The sequence below is a fragment of the Tigriopus californicus genome, chromosome 12 (genome assembly GCF_007210705.1).
Source record: "Tigriopus californicus strain San Diego chromosome 12, Tcal_SD_v2.1, whole genome shotgun sequence".
NCBI lineage: Eukaryota > Metazoa > Arthropoda > Copepoda > Harpacticoida > Harpacticidae > Tigriopus > Tigriopus californicus.
In genome coordinates, this window is record NC_081451.1 from 10,813,067 (window position 1) to 10,833,543 (window position 20,477).

The following is a 20,477-nucleotide window of genomic DNA, read 5'->3' on the forward strand; positions in this document are numbered from 1 at the left end:
TGCTGAGTAGACCACCGGGATCTAGGGACAGCCAGCTTACAAAACACGACACAGAACTTCAGGCGATTTGACGAACGGTATTATATTATAATTTGTAAGTTTACGGTGAAAGCGTGCCTCTTTCCATCAAACATATCTGACATGTGGTAAATCGTTTGGAAAAGTGAACAGCTGAAGAAGAACCCGAGAGGGTGACCGTAAAGTTGATTCGGAAATTACGAATGGGTGACAGGGTGATCGAAAGGGAGCTTGCTCGACAGAACACTGCCCGCCCCGGAGAAGGCGCTTTCTTGTGGAGTGATCAACACAATTTGAGAGATGGGTCGCTCATAAAATCGGGGCTTGGCAATGCCAGCACTAGTGGCGTCCATTCGTTTGACGATTACCGACCTCACCAGCCCATCCTTGCTAACTTTTGTTTCTTGAATGAGACAGAGCGGCCACGACATCCTTTTCTCGGCCTTGTTCTTGAGAAGCACGAGATCTCCGGGTTGGAGAGACCGACGAGGGACAATCCACTTTCTTCTTGCTTGGAGAGCTTCCAGGTACTGGCTTCTCCACCGAGTCCAAAACTGGTCGGCTAGAAACTGGACACGCCGCCACCTGCGTTTCCCATAGGCTAGGATGTCTGCTTGGGAAAATGAGTCCAGTCCAGGAAGGGAACAGTCTTCCTTGAGATTCAACAGAGAGGATGGCGAGAGAGGAAAAGGGTCATTAGGATCATGAGAAATGCTCCACAAGGGGGTCGAGTTCACGATGGCACAAGCTTCAGATAAGAGGGTAGCTAGCTCGTCTCTAGAAAGCTTTTGGGGGCCCAATTGGCACATGGTTCCCTCTAAAACTCGCCGCACGGACCCAATTTTGCGCTCCCATGAGCCTCCAAAGTGCGAAGCATGAGGGGGATTCAACTTCCATTCACATTCCATGGCACTCAGTTCTTGTTGGACAGCTTCTAAGTCCAGATCATTGGTATCCTGTCCTAGAGAACCCATAATATTTGTTCCCTGGTCGCTTCGAATGACCTGGCAAGGCCCACGCATAGCCAGAAACCTCCTGAGAGCATTGCGGAAGCTAGAAGTATCCATGCCGGGAAGAAGTTCCACGTGGACTGCTCGGGACACTAGACATGTGCAAAGGAGAACCCAGTTTTTGTGTACGGATTTGGTCCGGCGAGTTGTGTGGCCGTCTTGAGTTAGAAATGGTCCAAACACGTCGAGCCCAGTGTGTGTGAACGGAGGAGAACAGGCCAGTCGGTCAGCAGGAAAATCGGCCATCAGTTGTTCCTCTGGCCTTGCACGTAGGCGCCTGCAGAGTACGCAGTTCTTCAAGAGGTTCCGAATAGCACCGCGTCCGTTTTCTGAATGATATCCTGCACTTCGGACACTGGCATGGATGAGATGGCGCCCTTGATGTCCGGTTTTGGCGTGGTGGTGAGCCAGAATGGAGTCGTGAAGCGGATATTTTTCTGGGATTAGGATGGGATGTTTTGTTTCATAAGCGTCCAGAGACCATTTGAGGCAACCTCCCACATGAAGTAGGCCGTCAGAATCGACAATGGGGCACAACATGGAAAGGGAGTGATTGAGGGAGAGAGACTTCCCTTGTTGAATTGTTTTGAGAGCAGGGCCGTAACAAAAGGCCTGGGATTCCTTGATGAGCAGAACTCTTGCAGAGTTACGAGAGGGGCTTATTTTCACGGAAGTTGACGTGGGAGAAAGTCTTGTTCTGGACCGCTTTAGCCAGGCATGGCACCCACGCAAAAGAGTCTCCACTGAGTTGAGTTGACGGGACCATGAGGAAACTCTTGAGACCAAACCAAGAAAGAGGGGTGGAGAGTCAAGTGTGGTGAAACATGCCAAGCCTTCCGTTTCTTTTTCGGTTTCTGGAAGAGCCCTTGGTAGAGGGGGGGGGGACGAGGGATTGACAGACTGAAAATCCCACAAGAAGGGTGGCCCGCTGAGCCATTTGGACTGGGCAAGGCCCTTGGGATTGCATGCCCGCGTGGCGATATCAGCCGGGTTTAGGTCGGTTCTGATGTATTGCCATTGGTCAGCATTCCAGGATGAAAGAATGGCAGACAACCGTCCTGATACATAACGACTGAAGCGTCTTTCGGTATTTGTCAAGTAGCCAAGGACCACCAAGCTATCTGTGTAGAAGGTGATAGTATCAAATTCAATTGTTAGTTCTTCCAAGACTTGGCAGGCCGCAGTTGATGCCTCCAAAGCAGCGCAGAGTTCCAATCTTGGTATGGAGCTGACGTTTTTGGGGGAAACCTTTGAGTGGCCTGTCAGAAAGGAGACGGATATCTGATCAAATAAACTAACCGAGCGAACATAAATGACATATCCAATGGCCACGGGTGATGCGTCTGCAAAGACGTGGAGATGGCGGTTCTTCACTGATCCAAACCCCGCGGGGGTTAAACGTCTTGGCAATTTTAGGTGATTAAGATCAGTTAAGGAAGATAGCCACTCAACCCATTCAGTAAGTCGTTCTCGTGGAAGGGGTTGATCCCAGATTTCTGACTGTGTTCCGGCAGAGTGTGAGGCCGGTAGAGATAATAGAGATCTCTGGAGTAGCCTCCCGGTCAGGACTACGGGGCTTGCATACCCCAAAGGGTCGTACAGTGAATTGATGACTGACAGAATGCCCCTGCGCGTGAATGGTCGTTCTGGAACGTCCACCTGAATTTTGAAGATGTCTTCGTCAACCTTCCATGCTACCCCGAGGGTGCGCTGAAGAGGGGCGTCTTTGATGTCGATATTCACCAATTCTGAGGCTTGTTCGCTATCTGGAAAGGCGGCGAGGACGGCTGGGTTATTGGAGGCGATCTTGTGGAGGCGGATGTGAAAAGCCCCAAGAACGGACTTGGCTTCCAAGAGAGTACCCACAGCCTCCTCCACTTTGTTAGAGGTTCCAAGCCCATCATCCACATAAAACCGATGGTTGATAAATTCCTGAACTTGCTGAGAGGCCCCGGGAGCAGCAAGAACGGAATGTCGCAGGCCCAGGGTGGCAATTGCTGGACTGGGACGATTTCCAAATATATGGACCCTCGCCCGGTACTGGACTAGCCCGTTCAAGGGATCGTTGTCGTTATACCAATAAAACCGAAGGTAGTCTCTGTGTTCTTCATTGAGGTGGAAACTGTGGAACATAGACTTAACATCGGCCATATACCCAATTTCACCCTCGCGGAATCGAAGAAGAACTCCCTTGAGCTTGTTGTTTTGGTCTGGGCCTTGTAATAGCTCAGAATTGAGGCTCACACCGTGGAACACTGCAGAGCTGTCCCAGACGAGCCTCACCTTTCCCTTTTTTGGGTGAGTCACAGGAAACACCGGCAGCCACCAAGCTCGGCCTGGCGAGGGATGAAGTTGTTCTGTTGGTACCACTTCTACATGCCTTGAGTCAATACTCTTTTGCATGGCCTGGACGCAAGGCCATATTCGAAGAGGGTCCTCCCTCAGCCGATCAAGGGTTTGGCAACTCGTCGTCGGGTCTGGACTCAAAGGCATTGATTTGAATGGAGTTCACAGATGGTGTCAAAGGCTTAGAACAATTAATGGAGAACGTGCTTGTTTTGGTGATTGAAACTAAGGAGGCCCGATAGTGGTCCCAAGTGGTTGACACCCTCATTACGGTCTTCTCTGAGGTTTTGGAGGGGACGTTGTGGCAAACAGGGCCAACTACAGCCCACCCAAGAGCTGTGTGATGGGCAAAAGGATACACTTCTCCATAGCTCTTGGTTTTCATCAAGTCTTTTCCGTCACGACCAATCAAAACCATGACTCGGGTGTCGTTGTCGAGCTCCAGAAAGTTATGAGCTAGGTGAGAATGGGAATGAACCACAAAGGGAGTTGCAACTTCTGTCCTCGTATCTGGGATTAGGTCGTTCTCTAGGGTAGGAGGGAGCTCGTAGCAACGATCCTCTTGAACCCCCCTTATCTGTAGTCCCAGCGCAATCTGTCCTTCTTGAGAGTACCTGTGTCCACTTAAGGTAGAAATCCGGTAAGACTGCTTTGGGTTGTCCATGTTGAAGTGCTGAAATAACACGGGGTCAGCAAAGGTTGAGTCTGATTGTTCGTCCAGTATGGCATAACAACGGAGTGGTGGGCTTTGATTGTTGGGAAGGCTAATATCGACCAGTAGAGTCTTGCCACAGCTCTTGAGTTGATCAAGGTCTCCACAGATGGCGATGCAAAGAGTCGATTTTTGGTCCTTTGAGTCCACTGAAGAGGGACTTGAGGGTGAAACTGGCCCTGACCTTTTGGAGGAGCCAGGCTCGAAATGCAGAAGAGCGTGATGGGTACTGGTACACTTAGAGCATGTTTTTTCCACGTGACATTCCGTTGACGTATGCTTAGGGCCCAAACAGCAAAAGCAATGACCCTTGTCTAGGGCAACCCGGTGGCGCTCTCCAACGGACAGTCCGTTGAAAACATGGCATGCTTCCAGGGAATGAAACGGCGAGTTGTGAATTGGGCACTGGACCTCCGGCCCTTCACTGGCCTGGGTGGCGAGGACTCGGTACTTGGCAGGGGACGGCTCCACTGGTTTGGAGGGGGCATTGACTAATCCATCATACATTGCCTCTTCGGCACTGTAAGAGAGAAAGTCGACAAATACTTGGAACGTAGGGTGCTCCCCCTTGTGGGACATCCGATGCTTGTGGCTCCTTCTCTTCCATTGGGCTTGTAAAGTTGGAGGAAGTTTGTCCCAAATTGGCTTGATACCTTCCACATAGTTCAGAGGCTTTAATGATAGGAAATGTCGTCAATTTATTTCGGAGACTTGCTGCTATTCTGGCAGTTTGTCCATATCTTTCATTGAGCTTCTTCCAGATTGTTGAAATTGTAGCGGATGGATTGCTCCCTCCAGCTGTTTGGAAGTCCATGACCAGCTTATTTGCCTCTCCAGAAGTATTCGCGATTAGAAACCGAATCTCATCCATGGGGGAGAGAGAGATTCCTTGGAGTTGGGTCTGGAGCAGGGCTACCCATGAGTGAAACCGATCTTCTTGACCAAGTCCAGTGAATGGGTCACTAGACTTTTGGAATATTTCTCTTCGAACAAGGAACCACCCCGCATCAGTTGTAAGGGTACTTGAAGGATTCCTCCCTTGAAGAGGAGAATGTACCGGTTCCTCGCTGGGGTTATCAATGATGAGATTCTTTTGCAAGACTGACGGTAGGTTTGGATGGCCTTCGTCCTCAGTTTCCATTTTGAACAGGGGATGAGGATATCCCATTTGTGACGTGATGCCCATGGTAGCGGATGGAGTGAGGTGGCTTGGGGTGGTCTGCTCCCCGCAAATACGAAAGCCTGGGCGGTTTGGTTTAGTGGCCTCAATTTTGGTATTGGTAAATGGAGTCGATCCAAGTCCCAGGTCCACGGGCAGGGACGTGGCGTGTGATGGAGGACGGCCTTGATTGGAGGTCTTAATGAGGAGAAACGATTGGAGGGAACCAGCTCTAGGCAGATTGGTGGGCTCCTGTTGGTTAGGAAAGGGGTCAGCTTGGTCATCAATCACAGAGAGTTCTGCCAGCAGCGATTGAGTCTCTCTTTGTCGTTGTAGCTCACGTCTTTTTAACTCCAAATGGTCTTTCCTTCTTTCACGGCGAACTTCATTGGCTTCAAATTCGAGTTGGTCTTCTTTGGAGCGGTATTGTGATGTGGCACGTGAAACCTGTAATTTTGAGATGATTTCGTCCCGTTTGATTGCGGCTACGGATGAGTGAGAAGCCGAGGTGGATCCATGACTGATGCTGGTTCTAGTTGATCCCGATATCATACTACAATGGTCGTCGTAATTGGCCGCATCAAGAGCATTGTTAACGGACGCTCTGAATGCATTGATTTTGGCCCGGGTTTCTCGCTTTTCTGCACGAAGCTCGGCGAACTCGGACATGGATCCCGCCTGACTAAGGCGAGGAAGGACTGATTCTACAGCATTGAGGTATGCGGCAGCAGCAGAGCGACAAATCCTTATTCTTTCAGTTAGGGTTTCGATCGTTTCTACTTCTGCCAAGGGGGCTATAGAAGTGTTGAGCTCGCTGGCCTTGTCCAAGAGGTGCCTGCGCAATTGATCTAGAGTTTGTTGGGGAATCCTCTTACTGGTTGGCGATTCCGCCATGATACGAGTGGCAAGGGAGTTGACGTTGGACGAGTTTGAGTTGTTTGATTCGTTTGCTAGTTGAGGGGCGGAGTTAACTTTTCGGGAACTTAATGAGAACGAGGCAGGCTTGGTTGGGCGCGTAAACTTACTGTGCTGAGTAGACCACCGGGATCTAGGGACAGCCAGCTTACAAAACACGACACAGAACTTCAGGCGATTTGACGAACGGTATTATATTATAATTTGTAAGTTTACGGTGAAAGCGTGCCTCTTTCCATCAAACAAATCTGACATGTGGTAAATCGTTTGGAAAAGTGAACAGCTGAAGAAGAACCCGAGAGGGTGACCGTAAAGCTGCTTCGGAACTTACGAATGGGTGACAGGGTGATCGAAAGGGAGCTTGCTCGACAGAACAGAGGTGGTATTATTGACAATTATTGACGGCTATGGCAGGGCCTGGGTGAATAAATTTTGGAAAAAGGCTTTTTGTTTGGATAAAGGTAGAACTTTGATGTGTGATGTCCCATAACATAATCTGAATTGTCCATCCAATCTTTCATTTGTAGTTTTGTAGTTTGGGTGCCAGGGTTGGAGGGCTGAACCTCGCTTGGCCACCACAGCTAGCCATCACATCGTCCATATATAGCTCCAATAGGCTATGAACTACTCCAAATCAGATTGGTTCTCCATTTGGGCGAGAAGCGGAGAAGTTCAGTTGACGATAGAAATGGCTTGCTTTCAATGATTGATACAAATTGAGGCGGTAATCATCCCCGTGCATTTATGGGATAGATGGTATGCTTGGTCCAACTCTATCTATGATGGTCTTTGCACAGGCTTCAATCTTGGTATTCACGTACTCATCATATAAGTGAGCCAACTATTCCACTTTTCCCTTTACATGAGCCAAGAGGCGCCACAAGCGATCCTCGTTGGCCCCGGGGGGGGGGGTCTGGCCTCACCAATGAATTTGATTTCATTAGTCACCTGGCCTTTTCAGTTTCCAATTCTATCCTTGATACACATTATGGCCATGTGGTGGTTCACTTGGTCATGGCAAAGACCAAATACCAGTAGTACTATCCTATAACGAAAGTTGCAGTGACCCTCGTGACACCACCGCCATCACAAGAATTTGTGACGGCCAAAATAAAGAGCGGCTTGGGTTGGGACTGCCAACTGCGCCATGTCAAGTTCTAATCCTCAATTCAAGTATAAGTAATAATATATAAAGATGAATATAAAGGAGAGGATTGACATATATCTATCAGAGAGGAAAAGGAACTCAAAGTTGTTCATTGGACTCCATTGTTTAGCATAGATTATAAGGTATGATAGAGTGAAATCCTTCAATAACCTCCGTGATGAACCGCTACTTCCCAAACTTGACTTTGGTTACTCAATCATTGAAGACGTTTAATCGTGGAGTCTTAGCAACCACCCTGGATTTGAAGTCGCCAGATTCTGAGGACTTAGACAAGCCCTCCTCCTCTTCCTCCTCAGATGTCTTCTTCAAATCCATAGATGTCAGCACGTGGTGGTAGTCTTTGACTCCACCAACCTTCTTCAACGCTCTCCAAAATAAGTTCCTCAAGCGATACCTCTGCGTGCCTCAATATGTCAAAAATGCATGGACACATTTTCTATGTGAAACCGAGCCCCTCACCATCGGGCTGGCAAGGTTATTGTCCAACAGTGTTGGGAACCTGGCCTTTCCGGAGGTGAGGTCCGGACACAAGTTATCATTTCCGGTAAGGACTCAATAACACCTTTTTGTCCTTGGCCAGACATCCCTTCGGAGTATTGGCGGTCACGCACCTTTGTCCGTCTCCCAGCCAAATGCCATCAGCGACGGGAGTTGACAAAGGATCTGTTCAATCTGGCCCATCCACTTACCTCTACCATAGAGTTCTAGACGTTGGGTGTCGGACGACCGGCCACTCGGTTGGCTAAACAGTACAATAAACCGGTTTGTAACCAATTCCCAGTAGACCATCCATTGTACTGTTTTACCAGCCGACATCCAGTGTCTAGAAATCTATGCCTCTACCTACCTGTCTTTGTACTGTCTGTAACTCACCTCTTAACTTTTTTCATGTGCATTGAACCAATTCTAGTCATACTCATTGTGATATAAAAAAAGTCATCCTTATTGAAACATCGTGGTAGAGGACCCTCAGAAACTAAGCAAATGACTTACCTCCAGCTGCATGAAAACAAAACCCAAGATGAATAGACTTTTTATCCTCAAGCAGTTCTGTGACGGTACATTTGAAAGTATGGTTGGCTTAAAATGTACAAAACTTGATGCCGCGTATGAAATCCTCCAAAATTTTCATACTCATAATGAAACTTTCAAATTTTCAGAGTTAGCCTAAGGCCAACACGACGGCATCACTAGACAGCGGCGGTAGGGCGGAGGGAAAGTAACTTTCATCCACGTCAACTGAATGAGGTAATAAATAGACGAATTATAACCTTTCATTTTAATAGTACTGGGGATTACATTCCCTGTAGCGGTTAGAAAAGCCCGTGAAAAATCAAACCAAAAAAAAAAATGCATTTTCCTTCACTCTAATTGGGTCCAAAAAGCGTTCAGCGTCAATTTTGACCTCAATTGAACATCTGTGTCAAATGCCATAAGTTCTTGAAACTCAGTACGACGTGGGCAAAATGACTTTCTTAGCCCCACGTTGGTAAAGCTATACCAACGTGGTGCTAGCTCATTCAATTTGCGCCCTCCCCGGTCTGAGGTTTAAATGCTCATAACTTTTGACACAGACCTTTGATTGATATCAAAACTGACTAATGCTCTGTGAGGCTACAACTGAGTCCACTCATTAAGAGCGAAATGCTTTTGGTTGATTGGTATTTGAATTATTCATTTTCCTACACTACCGTAGCTGTCCAGTGGTATAGTTGTCCCTTATCAAGCTCAATGTGCTTGGGACTATCTCTTAACCCCTTGATGACTATCCAAAATGCTCAAGGTAGTGCGTTTGATTTAGTGACTGACGCTTCACAAAGCTCTACCATACAATCACTTTGTTGAAAATTCCATGAAAAAAACTTACACTACTTTATTGGACAAACTATCAACAGAATGTGTTATGTTTATCAGTTTTACTAATATGGGTGCAATCAGATGGATTAGCTTTGAACATTTTACCCCGTCCCGGCCTCAAATCTTGAAGCATGAAAGCTAGTATTTTCAATGCGTGCAAATAGTAACCTTTACAATCCATTGGGCAATCCCTAATCTCTTCCACTGGATCTTCAGATGGACATGGCTTGGCTCCAGGCAGCGCGCCGCAGGTTCGGCTTCGAGATTGTTGTCCCGGTGTAGGCCCACACGCGATACTCCCACAACTGCTCCAAGGTTCCCACTCATTCCACAAACCAGGGGCTATAACGTGATTGAAAGCCATTGTATAAAAATATTTGGCCTACGTTTAATCTTTTACTTAAAAACTGCATAATTCAGTTGCACCCTCCACAAGCCCTTGGTGAACGTTTATGGTTCGTTGAACTTTTCTCCCTCATTTGGTATTTGTGTTTAGAAAGAGGACACTTTTAACCCTTCACAGATGAGGTAGATATACCTTGTAACGTGTGAAAAACTTTTTTTTGGGAGGGGGGAATGTAAAATGTCTGGCTGAGCAAGTGTGGTGCTCCTGAAGCAATTTTTTGCCCATAACAATTTTGACCCCATCCCATTGATAAAGGCTAAAGGACGTAACACAAAAGACGCCAAAATTTACAAGTAAAGCTTTTTTTTAAATCAAGACTCCAATTTCCAAACATTGCAAGGAGCCTCTTTAAACTTTGATAATTTTTAGAGGGAAAGTTTTGTATGGAAAGTCAGTAGAGAGTAAATAAAGTGGTACTCCGCGTTTGCTCAAGTTGAATATGGATCCGTCTTGTCACATCTTAATGCATTTCCATTTTTTGAGGGAAATTTAAAAAAAATGTTAAGATGCAGCTAAAGCGAATGAAGCGCGGTTTAGGACGTATCCTTCAATATTATGAAAATCAAAACTTGCATAGCTTACGTTCGCATATTATGTCACAACTCAAAGATTCTTGATTTGAACCCCCGCATGCTTCCCCTCCATTTCTTGGTGCTGGATTATCACATGCTCTGGATCGTGCCTTTGAGCCTTGGCCACAGTCTCCGATGATAGGGTCACCGCACTGACTCCATGATGTCCAGCTCGACCATGAGCCTAAGAAATTAGAATGATTACTTTAATAAAGATGAACAAAAACCCTCAATTACCTGGACAAACGGCTTGGCTGGTGCAATTCCTCTGGTCTAGACTAAATCCAGAACAAGAATCTCCACCATGTTTTGGGGCTGGATTGGTGCAAGATCGAGTACGAGATTCCAAAGTCAAGGAGCAATCATCTTGACAGGCGTCCCAGGAACTCCACTCCACCCATAGGCCATGAACTGAAGCAATTCCAATAAAACAAGATAGATGTGTTCGTACTTTTGGAATTCAAGACCTGATTTTGTAAGTTTAGAATGAAATTCTCATAACGTGAGCTGAGATGGTCCCATTGTCAATTTAGATTTTAAGGACTATAACCAGAAAAACATGGTAGACACTAACTGATTGTAAATACTAAAAAACTGAATATTTGACGTTTACTACCATTATAACCTATCGTTTGGTGAAATGTCTTGCAAAGATAATATTTTGTTAAAATATCTTTCTTTTTGGTGCTATTTAGGCTTCTAGCCTGGCCCTGAACCTACATCAAATTCTTTTCAGTTTATTGGTTGGCATTTGGCTTCACTCTTCATTGACTGTAACCTTAATGGTATCAACACTGCTGTTGTAGGTTGGGTAGGCCCTCATCTTCACAACGGTCACGGCAGGCTAGGTATGGACGTTACCCAGTATAAAAATCCACTCAAGAGTTGCATTTGCCAAAGCTGTCATTTGAAGCTGCCATGAAACAAAATCTTCCTGTTTCTCTCTCATGACAAGTTGTAACTCAGAGCCGTTCGAAGCACCCAATGAATTAAGGCGCCAATCAAGTCAGGAAGCAAAGCAAAGGAACACAGTCTGTCCGAAAAGTCCCAAAATACCGAATTGACTAAGAAAATGCCCAACAATAACAAAGGTTATGTCATCACATTCAAATAAGGTGTTTCGATCTCCAATTAAATCAATCTCTTTTTTTCATCACTCAGCCTGGCATTGCCCAAAATGCCGTCAAATCGTCCGAAGTAAACTGCAGCTTCAAAGACATCAACGATCTGGGGCATGTGCACGTTTTTTTTGCCGTCAAGAAAATCATGTGCATGAACTTCTAGATGAGTCGTTTGATACGATGGATGAGGCTAAAGCTTGGATAGTTCAAACTGAGATGGATAAGGCCTTTGTCATCAAGGGAAGTTATGATGGGCATTTGCTGTATCGGTGTCGGCACTACATGAAGCCAGAAAACGCCCCTTCTGTTAGGCCTAGTCCAATCCAACGCCGCCTTAAGGTGGCAATTCCGGCATTGGGTTGCTTAGCCGTTTTGAGAGTGGACCGGATGATGATGTGCAATTGTTTGTCGCCAAATCCTGATGGCAATGAAAACAGTTAGGAGCGTTTTTGCATGCATCCAGCCACTCGAATTCGTATTCGGGGCTGCCTCACGCACTGTCACAGCCAAGAAATCCGATTCTTGAGATTGTCCCAAGCAAACAAAGACTTCTACATTTCGTTGCTCAACCTGGGCCTTAGCAAGGATACCATTCTCAAGCGGTATTGTAACTCCCATCAATTCAATACCTTGGACTCAAAGGTCACCACTTTACAGGACTTGCGAAATTTAGAAAGAATTTACGTGAACTCAGGCCTCGATCGCAACAAAACGGATGTTGAGAACGTCCGCACGTTTCTAGAAAGATCCAATTTCCGTGGATTCTCGTTTGATGGCTTGACTTTGGGCGACTTCTCGATTCCCGTAACATTAAGATCGAAGCAATTCAAAACCGAAAACCAAGATACTGTCATTGTGTATGAGTCAAATGACATGCTGAAGGATTTTGAAGAACACCCAACCATGATCTTTGTTGATGGGACTCATGGGACAAACCGATCCCGATTTTCCTTAATCTCCATTTTAGTCCTTGGTAAGTTCCACACAGAAGTGAAAACATTCTACATTTTCTGCTATTGATTGCTTTACTTATTTTAGACTCGCGGGGAGAAGGGACCCCAGTGATGCAGGTGGTTGGCAGCTCAGAATCAAGGTCTGTTCTCGCGCCGGCGTTTCGTATCCTGAAAGAGATAGCTCCCAATTCAATCGCGAAAGTCAAGGTTATGGTTTCTGACATGAACCATGCGTTCATGAATGCGTGGGAGAAGGCGGTGCCGGAGTTTCAAATCAAGCATATAGTTTGCTCATGGCATTTGCTAAACGCTTGGAAAAAGAAATTGTTGCCTCAAAATTCTGAATTGTATGAGAAATTGTGCCAGCTACAACTGATATTGGACAAGGAAGAATTTCAAACACATTATCTGAAACTGCGTCATGATTAGGTGAGAGCATTCTGTTGGTTGAAAATTTGAAGTAAAAATATTGTAGGTGTTTAAACTAAGAGGCAAAATGACTTCTTTACAATAACTTTTTTCAAGTAACGTTTTCCATTCGAAGGCAAGCCAAGCTTAACATTCAATATTAGTTAATTAAATTCCAACATGGAAAGAAACGTAGTTAGATAAAAAATAAACATGTTATCTAATCATTGACCAAAACATGATTCCGAGATTCGTTTTCAAAATCTAAAATGAAGTGTTTCGACCAAATATTGGAATCAACTTTGTAGAATTTCAGTTCACTATGGCAGTCTTAAAGTTGGCTCTGTTCCGTAAAAATATCACTTCAATTCAAGAAATTTTCTTGAACCTTTTAGATCCTCCTCTGTGTAGTGTCTAATCATTTGTTGATTTTGAATGCGTAGATACTACAAGGGACTATTGTTGCATAAAAATCTTTCCTCCATTTGTGGTCACAATTTAGAGTCACAAAACGGATGGCTGGGAGTATTTCGAAAAACACTATGGTCCAAATGGAAGCATCGCCAAACCTGAAGAGTGGGCCCGTTGCCACACCAAAGGGTATGTAACCCACAATTTAGCTATTGAACGGTAGGCTCAAATCTACGTACAATCTTTGTCCAAATTGAAAGAAGAATGCTTTTCAATTACCCTTATCTTTACAGACACAATCGCACAATCAAAGACCACGGCCTTCAAAGAAGTCACGGCATCGATCAGCTTTGCTTAGACTTGTTGGCAGTTAACGAATTTTTCAAAAGAAAACGGCTTTTAGTCAAGCACAGAATCTTAGGCGGATCAAAGCCATCGAGAGCCCAAAATCGTCACCAAAACTTGCACCCCAATGATTCTAACCTTTATTTCTTGCATCAAACAGAGGACTCAAATGATATCCTGGTCATCAAGCACCACAATGAGAATCAAAGATCTGAACATACTCTGACCTCCAACCCGTATCCTTGTCATCAAGATCGTTGCCAAGTCCGATGTTCAAAATGCCCCTCATCAGCCATATGCGCTCATTCGTTCATATGTTCCTGCCAATCCTTTGCCAAGCAATCAAGTTGCAAGCATCTTCATCTAGTTGCCATGAACTATATGTGTGTAAATCCAACTCCTGAACATGATTATTGTGGATCGCGCCAAACCAATCAATCAGAATTGGTTGAGTTCAGCAATAATGGAGTCGATGCTACATCATTGAATTCAAATGGAGTCGAGGATTATAATAGTAAGGCTGATGAAGAACTTTCCACCTCGATAGAGCCTGAGGTGTCATCAGAACAGGTACGAAAGATCACTAAAGTTGGGCCAAATAATATCATCTTTTAATATTGACAGATGATTGACATCTCTTTATTCATAGGTTAATTAGTGAGAAAAATTGTTAATCATCTGTCAATGATGATAAACAACTTGTGCCATTAAAGCTTAATGTACTTACACTGTATTACCACGCTGAGGAGATTATCGTCTTGTCTTATGAAATAATTCCTCCACTATGGATTACAAGTGATTGAGTGCGGTCACTACATGTTTATATGTGTGTGCCTGTCAGGAAGTAACTATAAAATATCTCCAGTATTATTTTAAATGCGGTAGGCTAATCAAGTACTTGATATTCCCTTGGGAGAGAGGCATCTAACATATGAACCTTACTTGCAGAACACTCAGGTGAAATAATCCGGGAGTTTCAAATTGTGTTAAAAGCATTCTCATATTATACTTTAGTAAGGTGATAACAATCAGAGGAACAAATTATTTTTATTTGCAATTTTACTTCCAGATGTTTATTTGTAATCAAGAATTTCGTTTTGTAACTGATATTTTGTTCTTAAAGGGTTTCCAACGGCAAGTGCAGCAAAGTCTAGCGAAGCTCCGCAATAGGCTAATTGACCAGGAGATTGAATTGGAGGAAAGAAGAACTATCCTGGGAAAAATCGATTCCGTTACCAATTCCTCAAAATCAATAAAGTCAGCGTTTCCCAAGTTAGATACTAAGAGGAAGAGGGAGCGTGCCCCTTCGGTGTTTCCACAGCCCAAAAAAAGGGGCCAGCAGATTAAAGACCGAATCCAACCCAAGACCTTACAATTTGGTCTGCTAAATGAATGCCTCGAGATCACCATTGGATCAAACTTGCTGGATGTTTGCTGTCTCTTTAAAACAGAGCGATGTTTGTAAGCATGCCAGGGAATTGGGTCAGGACGAAAAGCGATTTCTCAAACTATATGAAGAAGCTTGTGATATATGGAAATGTGGACAATGCCAGGCCTTTGACATGGAAAGAAACTTATCGGGTTACATCAAATGTAATTACTGTCTGTTGTGGATTCATTGTATTTGTGCGAATTTGGAAGAGGACGAAGTTGATGAAAACGCCGAATGGAAGTGCTCAAAGTGTGATACTACCCCATCCGATTTGTGAGTCTAACAGTATTCAAATTGTTACTTCAAATAGTTACTTCATAGTGTGTCCAATTCTCTTTCAAATAAAATATCGTATCCTATGTTTGAAGCCCAGGTCAGGTTTTAGAACACGTATATGTATCGGAATTGTACAACAGATAGTGTAAAATCAAAAAAAAATAGAAAAAACACAATGTTTGAGCACTAACGAGTCATCCTGCCTTCAGCATGATGCCAGTCTTAAAACCATTGAACAATTCTAGAGCTAGGGGAAAAAAGATTTCAATACATACTTGGATATCAGAGTTTTGATATTTTACCTGTCTCAACTCTAATCTCCAAATCTACCTTTCTCAAGGAAACTTTTTCATTGTAACCACACTCACTGATGGAGACCTATGCGATGCTGGACATGACGCTCTTAATGGCAATTGGAAGGAGACGTTGTGATGATTTTATTTTATCGAAATTTTTTTTAGTTTTTAAGACCCCTCATTCAAGTAGATGTCAACCACGAGTTTGCAACACCCAAGCCTGTCCCAGTAGTACCCAAAAATTCAAGAGACGAAGAACCTGGCTTAATTATTTGGCATAGTTAGACCATATTTTAGCAAGCCTGATTTGGCTTCATGGCAGCTTCAAATGACAGCTTTGGCAAAAGCAACTGTTGAGTGGATTTTTATACTGGGTAAAGTCCATACAGGCAAGGACAATCAGCTTCAGGTGTGAAGAATTTGGAGGCTTTGATGTGCTTTGTTGAGCTCTTCTGCTCATCCACAACTTATTGGGACATGGAAGCAGTCTCTGCTTAAGGTAGTCTTGTGCGGCTTTGTAGGAGCGAACAGGGGTGTTATCTTGTGTCCATACCGATTCATCAACTCCCTAAGTGGCCTTGAGGATTGGGTCAGGATGTTTTTGCAATTCTTGTTGTCAATTGACCTCTTCAGCTCGATATTTGGTTACTCCAGAGTCTCTTAACGGCTGGAGCAACATCCTCTAGTGTTGTGGCAGTGCATCTTATGGTGCATTTAGATGACCCCATTTTCAGCACATGGACGAAATGTGTCACAAAAGCGTGTGACAGCAGATTGACAAATTGGCATGAGGCCTTGTCAAGTGAACGCCTTCATGAAAAACTGACGTCATGCCATGGAGTAAAATCAAAGACAGCATGCTCAGCCAAACTGGACCGCGCAGGCATTGAATTTTGACATTTGCATCATTTTACTTCCTTGTCTAGGCAAATAGCATTGTGGTATTGAGCCAATTGGAAGATGATGCGTTTACCAAATTACACCAAGCATGTGCATTTCACCGGGTTTCGTAAGACAGCTCACTCAAAACTACTCAATTATTGAGAAATTCAATTGGCGATGGTGCTAGTTGACTTTGATGTTTGTCTTAGTTCTCCCTCGCAAAAATGCCCCAAATCAGGGTGCCAGACCATATTTTTCTTTGATTTTTTTGTCTTTTGACATGGCTATTATGACCCCTGTTTCGCTTACACTGCAAAGGCTACTTCGATAGAAGTATTCGAAACGTTCTTGACCCTGTGTTTTGTGTTTCCAAATGATCAATGAGGAAAACTGCACAACAATGTATTACTGACTTTATCTTAGTTCTGAATATTTTCTAAGGTTGACGACTTGATCGAGACCACTCTGGTCAACATTGTTGCTTAGAAATTAGTCTCAAATATGCTCAACTAGTTGGTATTAATTTGTGGCGATGGTTTGGTGTTTGATAAGTGTCTTTCGCATTTTTTGAAGGTGTGTGCCTATTTATGTGTCTTAGTGAATTTCAGATTGTGATCTTTTATTCTTTAAGTAGAAACCAGTCACTTTGGTGCGAAAAGCGCACGATTATCGTTCATGCCTGAAATGGAGGTCCTCCAGCGAGACTATCTGACATGACGAAAATTCTCGTGGCATGGGTGATTTCAAATTTCTATGAGAGTCATGAACCTACGTTTAGCTCGGGATTTTATTCATACACAAACTAATTGAGCTCAAAATCAGAGCCCAATTTTTTTAAACGGAAAAATTGAGTCTTAAGATCGAAGTTAGTACGCATTCATCGAGTTTGGTTTTTTTATCCAGGACGGGGCAGCAACAGAACCTGGGCGTCTGTCTCATCCGAAACGTCCTCTCCCCGTCAGCTCGCTCACTCGCTTATTAAGTGTGAGTGTTGACGAGTCATACACAAGTCAGTGATAAGATCATATACCTATGAAGATGTTCCATCAATACTCAATTGGACTGCGATGCTTCAGTCACAAAGCCGCTTACCCTGAGAATATTCACTGTTTTCTTGGGCAATCTTTCTCACGGAACAATATTTTCCTGAACGCATGACCTCGATTGTTCTCTTTCAAAATTTTGTTGTCCTCCTAAATCGGATATGACAGTTTAGAAGAAATGAATTTCCTTGGTCTTGAAAAGCTCAAATTTGTAGGCAACAATGATGAAAATGTGCTTGACCAATTCTGCGATTACAGATATTTTGAATAGAGCGTTAGTAGCATAACATGAATCTCAAAGCTCAAAAAGTACTTACACACGTAAGTAAGAATGAAACCTGACGAGCGTTTTTCAAAAAAGACGGGCCATTCCCGATCACTATCTAAGGATGGAATTATATTTTCGCTGGGTTTTAACGATCTCGTAAAACGTTAACGTGCGTCAAAAAAGAGGGAGAGTAAGCGATTTAAAGGGAAAGTTGCGTGAATACAGATGAGAACATCAGTAGTTGAAGCTTGACCACGTTTTGTAGCCTTGAAAGGTTCCAAAAAGCACCTTCTTATTCATGGTTCGAAAATGGCGCTTACTGTGCCTCGCAATTATAACCGACTGAAATGCAATTTCTAAAATTGCATTGAAGTAAACCGTCTGAAGTTGATTATCAGAAAAGATCGACGAAGAGCTGCCTCGTTTGATCCTCATTGAGATCGACGTTCAGCCTTCATCTGGGAACAAGTTTGGCCTTTGAAAAACAATCTTTTCGCGGGATCGAGCTAAAAGTTTCCCGTTCTTTGTTGAAACCTTCCGATCATTTTGGTTTTAGAGCATTACACTTGTTTGCTTCCAATAAGGGAGAAGTGAACACGAACCAAAATGATTCTGGGCTGCGCTCAAACAAAACTGACTCCAAGATCGGAGCGACCCAAAACTGGTGTACGATCGAGGTCTAAAAACATTGGGCTTAGGTCTTTGGATCCCAAATGGTGGGCAATATCTCCTTCAAAGTTGCCAGAGTAGTCTTGGCCTCGTGTGGGGCGCGGAATCCTGGTGGAAGACGAACTGGTCATTCGTAGCAACCTTTTTCAGCCATGGTATCGCGATATCCTCAACGACCTCTTGGCATACCTTGGCATTGACATTGATGCCCCCTTTGAAAAAGCGTGGGGCATGACATGTCCTCGGCTACTGATAACCCCCAATACCCCTATTACGGCTGGAAACTTGGTTCTATACACACAAGGAACATCAGACTTTTGTATCCGTCATTTTGAGAGTTTCTGGAGCAATCCACATTAAACAATTACTCATCAGAGAAGAGGATGGTCAGGCCGGGATTGGACTTTAACCAAGAAGTGAGCCGTTTTGATTTTTGTCAAGTCTACTGGCCGTTTGAGCAGTTGTGAGCAAATGTTTCACTTCTAGATTGTAAGATGTGAGCCTAAGGTCTTTGTTTATGGCCACAGATATCAATTTCTTGGAGACATTGCGCTTCTCGGCAAGTGTGGACATTGGGACAGTAAGATTGGCTGTGATGGTTCTCTTGAGGCCGGCGAAAAACCTAAGGGTACGTTTTTTATCGGGTATACTATTATGTTGCTTTCGGGAGACACACGCAATATGTCTTGTTTGTTTTACACTTGTGTATGGTGAGCCATGGAGCATAATCTATAATTAGTTGAATATGATTTATCCACGAAAAGTGGTCAATTATAGTACCTGCCCAATATTGAGGACAAATGATAGCAATCTTAATTTACGACTAATGGTCTCTTGCTTACAAGCCCATGTGTAAGGGTTTAACAAATTTCAGTTGTTTTTTCTTAACAAAATTGTGCCATACCTAAACAAATATGTTGTGCTTAGTTTTTTGCATTGGATCAAGCAAGACGCTCCTTGGTTGAGTTATCATTGGATCAAATTGCCCATTCACTCAAGTTGCCCTTAGGTCGAGTTCTCGCTTGGGTCAAGTTGTCCTGGAACCATTCACAGCACATCAACTCAAAGCGAGTTTGCATCGAATTAATCAAGTTTTCTTCTTCATTTTGACATATGATTTGCGATCAATGCCAACTTTTATTCAGCTCAGCTAGTTTTTCAAAAAACGAGAAGTGAAGTCAACAACCGTGATTTCTGGCAGTAGGAATAGACCAAAATTATCCATAGGTAGAAGGCCAGTAAGATTGAATATTTGTTTTTGGCCATTAATTGAGTGTAATGCCTGGTCAAGTTATCAATATTTATGGAAGCATTACCCATACCTGGACAGCTCACAATGAGACAATAGCGAACTCCGGTTGCGCTCCCTTTGCAATAAAGATTAGGTTGGTCAGAATTACAGATTCGGGATCGCTGTTTTTGACCAGAACCGCACGTCTCAGAACAGCTAGACCACTCAGACCACGCTCCCCAACTTCCAAATTTGCTCCCTATGAAAAGAACACTTAAAAGTTGGGACTCAAAAATAATTAACAACTAGATATTTTCTACTTATTTTGTCCTCAATTCGATAGCTTTCCTGCTGGATTCCGGCCTCGAATTCCGCTGTCGCTGGAAATTTCACCATGACACAACGTTTGGGATCTGCAACGTCCAAAGGCTCGGATCGCAAAGAAATCTCAACAGCCGCACCACAACCATCCCCAGACTCGAAGTATTCGACATTTCGAGCGTTGGCAAGAAGGAAAGAACTCAAGAGAATATATGTGACCAAAGTGCCTCCCATCTTATAACTAAACGGACAAGCCATTACTCAGCGGTTGAGGCAATAAAATATTCATGGAGGTTTCCCTGAGGGTCTCCTTCACGAGATTTACAAAAAGATACTTTTCTCACAGAACAGCTTGCAACTTCACAAGTTTTAGGTTATTCCGATGAAGATTTATCTCCTTTGGGATTTTTTAGATACAAATGGGAATCAGATATCAACTTCCCTTGCTAGCATACCTAGGTGATATATTCTAGTGCTTGTTAGCCAATTGTCATGTTTTTTGCACGCAGACTTTTGTGACCTTTTCACCTTTACGTAGTGTATACTAGGGGTCGTTGTTTCAAACTGATTGGACCAATCCAACGCTCTTGCTTGTTATTCTTTTGTTTTGGTTTGGTTTTTCACGGGCTTTTCTAACCACTACAGGGAATGTAAGCCC

At 43.9% G+C, this 20,477-nt stretch overlaps 2 protein-coding genes and 1 long non-coding RNA gene across 3 annotated transcripts; 1 reads left to right on the forward strand and 2 right to left on the reverse strand.

Annotated features, from left to right (window-relative positions):
* Positions 1–215: 215 nt before the first annotated feature.
* On the reverse strand, positions 216–3,431 carry LOC131891276 (uncharacterized). Its single transcript, XM_059240804.1, has one exon. The coding sequence runs from the start codon at positions 3,429–3,431 to the stop codon at positions 216–218; it is 3,216 nt and encodes a 1,071-aa protein (XP_059096787.1).
* Positions 3,432–9,188: 5,757 nt separating this feature from the next.
* LOC131891331 (properdin-like) lies at positions 9,189–20,099 on the reverse strand. The gene is made up of 5 exons (XM_059240857.1): positions 19,819–20,099; positions 19,590–19,757; positions 10,401–10,574; positions 10,174–10,347; positions 9,189–9,527 (listed from the first exon to the last, which is right to left on the reverse strand). The coding sequence occupies exons 1-5, from the start codon at positions 20,075–20,077 to the stop codon at positions 9,217–9,219; spliced, it is 1,086 nt and encodes a 361-aa protein (XP_059096840.1). The 5' UTR covers positions 20,078–20,099; the 3' UTR covers positions 9,189–9,216.
* Positions 11,023–15,192, forward strand: LOC131891334 (uncharacterized). Its single transcript, XR_009374390.1, has 6 exons — positions 11,023–11,254; positions 11,325–12,257; positions 12,323–12,666; positions 13,148–13,275; positions 13,350–13,971; positions 14,525–15,192. It is a non-coding gene; the product is annotated as an uncharacterized LOC131891334 (long non-coding RNA).
* Positions 20,100–20,477: the final 378 nt, after the last annotated feature.

Bases quoted from the DNA above. Each gene is read 5' to 3' on its own strand.
- LOC131891331 (XM_059240857.1), bottom strand. From the start codon at position 20,077: ATGGCTTGTCCGTTTAGTTATAAGATGGGAGGCACTTTGGTCACATAT. The intron at 19,758-19,818 runs GTAGAAAATATC...TTCTTTTCATAG, and splicing joins TCGAATTGAGGACAAAATAA to GGAGCAAATTTGGAAGTTGG. The intron at 9,528-10,173 runs GTAAGCTATGCA...ATCACGTTATAG, and splicing joins TTGTGACATAATATGCGAAC to CCCCTGGTTTGTGGAATGAG.
- LOC131891276 (XM_059240804.1), bottom strand. From the start codon at position 3,431: ATGCAAAAGAGTATTGACTCAAGGCATGTAGAAGTGGTACCAACAGAA.